We start from the raw sequence: 2,526 nt of genomic DNA, 5'->3' as shown, positions 1-2,526 counted from the left end.
AACATGGGGAAAATATCACATGATACCAGTCTTTATATGATACCATGATATCAATTTGTAAATTTCAAATTTAAGCATGTCAAAAAATTCTAAGAAAAATCATGGATGTTCACAACACATATGTATAGAACCCCTAAAAAATTCAGATTGAAATTCAAAATACACAAGGAGAAACAAAAAAGACAAACCCATCATGAATAGTGCCAAAAGAAGACAAAAGCAAAAATGACACTATTCACATCTGAATTTGTCTTTTTTGTTTCTCCATGTGTATTTTGAATTTTGATTCGAACTTTTTAGGAATTGTCGACATATATGTTGAGAACATCCATGATTTTTTTTCAGAATTTTTTGACATGTTTAAATTTGAATTTTTCAAGTTGGTATCATGGTATCATATAAAGACTGATATCACCTGATACTTTTCCACATGCAACATGATACGTTGCAATCACTAGAGCCAATACATTGAATATATAATTCTTGTGAGACTAAAATTGTCCCTACCTTTCTCAATGGCATCAGCCACAGAAATCTTGTGATCAAAACTTAACATATAGAGTACAGGATAAGCCACTTTCAAAGGGTTTGTCACCTGCCCACTAGTCTTCTCAGAACATGGTATTTTTACCATCTCCAAGAATTAATATTCTTACAATGCTGGTAAAATAAGTCTTTAACTTTCAATAAACTAGACAAAAATGAGAATATTCTTTCCAAAATTGTCTAGTTCTTTAAGGAAATGCGGTGCAAGGAAATTCTTAAGAAAATTTCCTATAGAATGCAATCATATAAATCTTACAACATGTATATGAAAAAACCATGAGAAATTCCAATCCTCTATATTAAGTTCATCATATGCATGCTATCACGACTCGGGAGTGATGGGAGCACACCGATCGACCGGCCAGGATTTCGTCACGCCCGGAAAACAAATGAATTGATTGAATTCTCCATACTATGTCCATGCAGAAACAATACGTACAATAATACTTCCTTCCTCCCAAAAAATTTGTCTTATATTTATATAGATATAGATGTATCTAATACTAAAATGTGAGTTGATACATCCGTATATAGATAAATTTAAGACAAAAATTTTGGGACGGAGGAAGTACATACGTAGACACGCAGCAAGTTAAATGCATACTCCACACAACATGCACGCAGGACGCAGCAGCAACACACGCACACCCATGCAAAAAAAAAAAAAAAAACACGCACACCGACCAAACGTACATACATATATATAACGAGCCGTATATACGCACAAATTCCCGGCTCTTATTGGACGCACGCTCGCGCGTATGCGTTGCTAGCAGCTAGCTGAGCAGCAGCTGGCTAGCTTAGCCGAAGAAGTGGTGCTTCTTCTTCCCCTCGCCGCGACCGGACTCCTCGTCCTCGCCGTCCTCCGCCGACTCCTTGTACTCCTTCTTCTCGTGGTGCTCGTGGAACGCGTACCCGCCGCTGCCAACCGCCGCCACCGCGGCCACTTCCTCCTCGATCTTGTGCCGGTGCGCGTTCTCCGGGTCCTTCTTCACCTGGTGCTTCTCGTACTACACATACATGGCCCGTTAATTCGCACCATGAATCATCATCGGTGGAAACGTGCGTTCGAGCGCCTAAAATTTTTGCGCGACGAAATATAGTTTGGGAGGTGGTACGTACCATGGCGAAGGCGCCGGAGGCGAGGGTGCCTATCTCGCCGAGGTGCTCCTTGTGCTTGTGCTCCTTCTCCTCCTTCCTGTACTTCTCGGTCTCGTCCCTGGACGACCCGTACTCCGTGTCGTCGCCGCCGGACTTCTTGTACCCGCCGCCGCTGTACTCGTCGTCGCCACCCGACTTCTTGTACCCGCCACTGCTGTACTCGTCGTCGTCGCCGCCGGACTTCTTGTACCCGCCGGCGCTGCGGTCGTAGTCGTCGCTGCCGGGCTTGTTGCGGCCGTACTCCTCGTTGCTGGACTGCTTGTTGTAACCGGCGTCGTAGTCGTCGCCTCCGGACTTCTTGTACCCGGCGCCGCTGTACTCGTCGTCGCCGGTGGACTTATTGTAGCCACCGCGGCCGCTGCTGCGTTCGTGCTCGTAGTCGTCGGCGCCGGACTTGTTGTAGCCACCTTCGCGGCGGTCGTAGCCCTCGTTGCTGGTCTTGTTGTCGTAGTCGTCGCCGGCACCGGACCTGCCATAGCCGCTGCGGCCGTACTCGTCAGCCATCTCGATCGAGTCCGGGACTACGGGAGAGAAACAATCTTGTCACGGGCTCACGGCTCACTAGTGTAAAGCTCACTGCTTTGTACTAACAGCACCGCAACGTGGAGTATTTATAGAGGGAGCACAAGGTATCCGTATCCAGAGGACACGGGCACGACGGTCAGTTTGGCAAGCAGATCGTTGTTACTTTGCAGCCTACGTATTGCTGAAATCAAACAAATTCATAGTTTTTCGTAGTTCTTTTAAAGAGAACAAAGGTCGTATGTCAAGTAACACAAACCCTTATAAAAAACACCCATACAACATTTGAAAGATACA

General features: G+C 45.4%; 1 protein-coding gene across 1 annotated transcript; it reads right to left on the bottom strand.

Moving 5' to 3' along the window:
* Positions 1–940: 940 nt before the first annotated feature.
* Positions 941–2,309, bottom strand: LOC119364277 (stress protein DDR48-like). The gene is made up of 2 exons (XM_037629721.1): positions 1,669–2,309; positions 941–1,556 (listed from the first exon to the last, which is right to left on the bottom strand). Exons 1-2 carry the CDS (start codon positions 2,209–2,211, stop codon positions 1,347–1,349), a joined length of 753 nt encoding a protein of 250 aa, XP_037485618.1. The 5' UTR covers positions 2,212–2,309; the 3' UTR covers positions 941–1,346.
* Positions 2,310–2,526: the final 217 nt, after the last annotated feature.

Source organism: Triticum dicoccoides, chromosome 2B (genome assembly GCF_002162155.2).
Source record: "Triticum dicoccoides isolate Atlit2015 ecotype Zavitan chromosome 2B, WEW_v2.0, whole genome shotgun sequence".
Taxonomy (NCBI): Eukaryota; Viridiplantae; Streptophyta; class Magnoliopsida; order Poales; family Poaceae; genus Triticum; species Triticum dicoccoides.
Note: the sequence above shows the minus strand (reverse complement) of the source record. Positions and strands in the feature narration are given on the sequence as shown.

Bases quoted from the DNA above. Each gene is read 5' to 3' on its own strand.
- LOC119364277 (XM_037629721.1), bottom strand. From the start codon at position 2,211: ATGGCTGACGAGTACGGCCGCAGCGGCTATGGCAGGTCCGGTGCCGGC. The intron at 1,557-1,668 runs GTACGTACCACC...ATGTATGTGTAG, and splicing joins CCTCCGGCGCCTTCGCCATG to TACGAGAAGCACCAGGTGAA.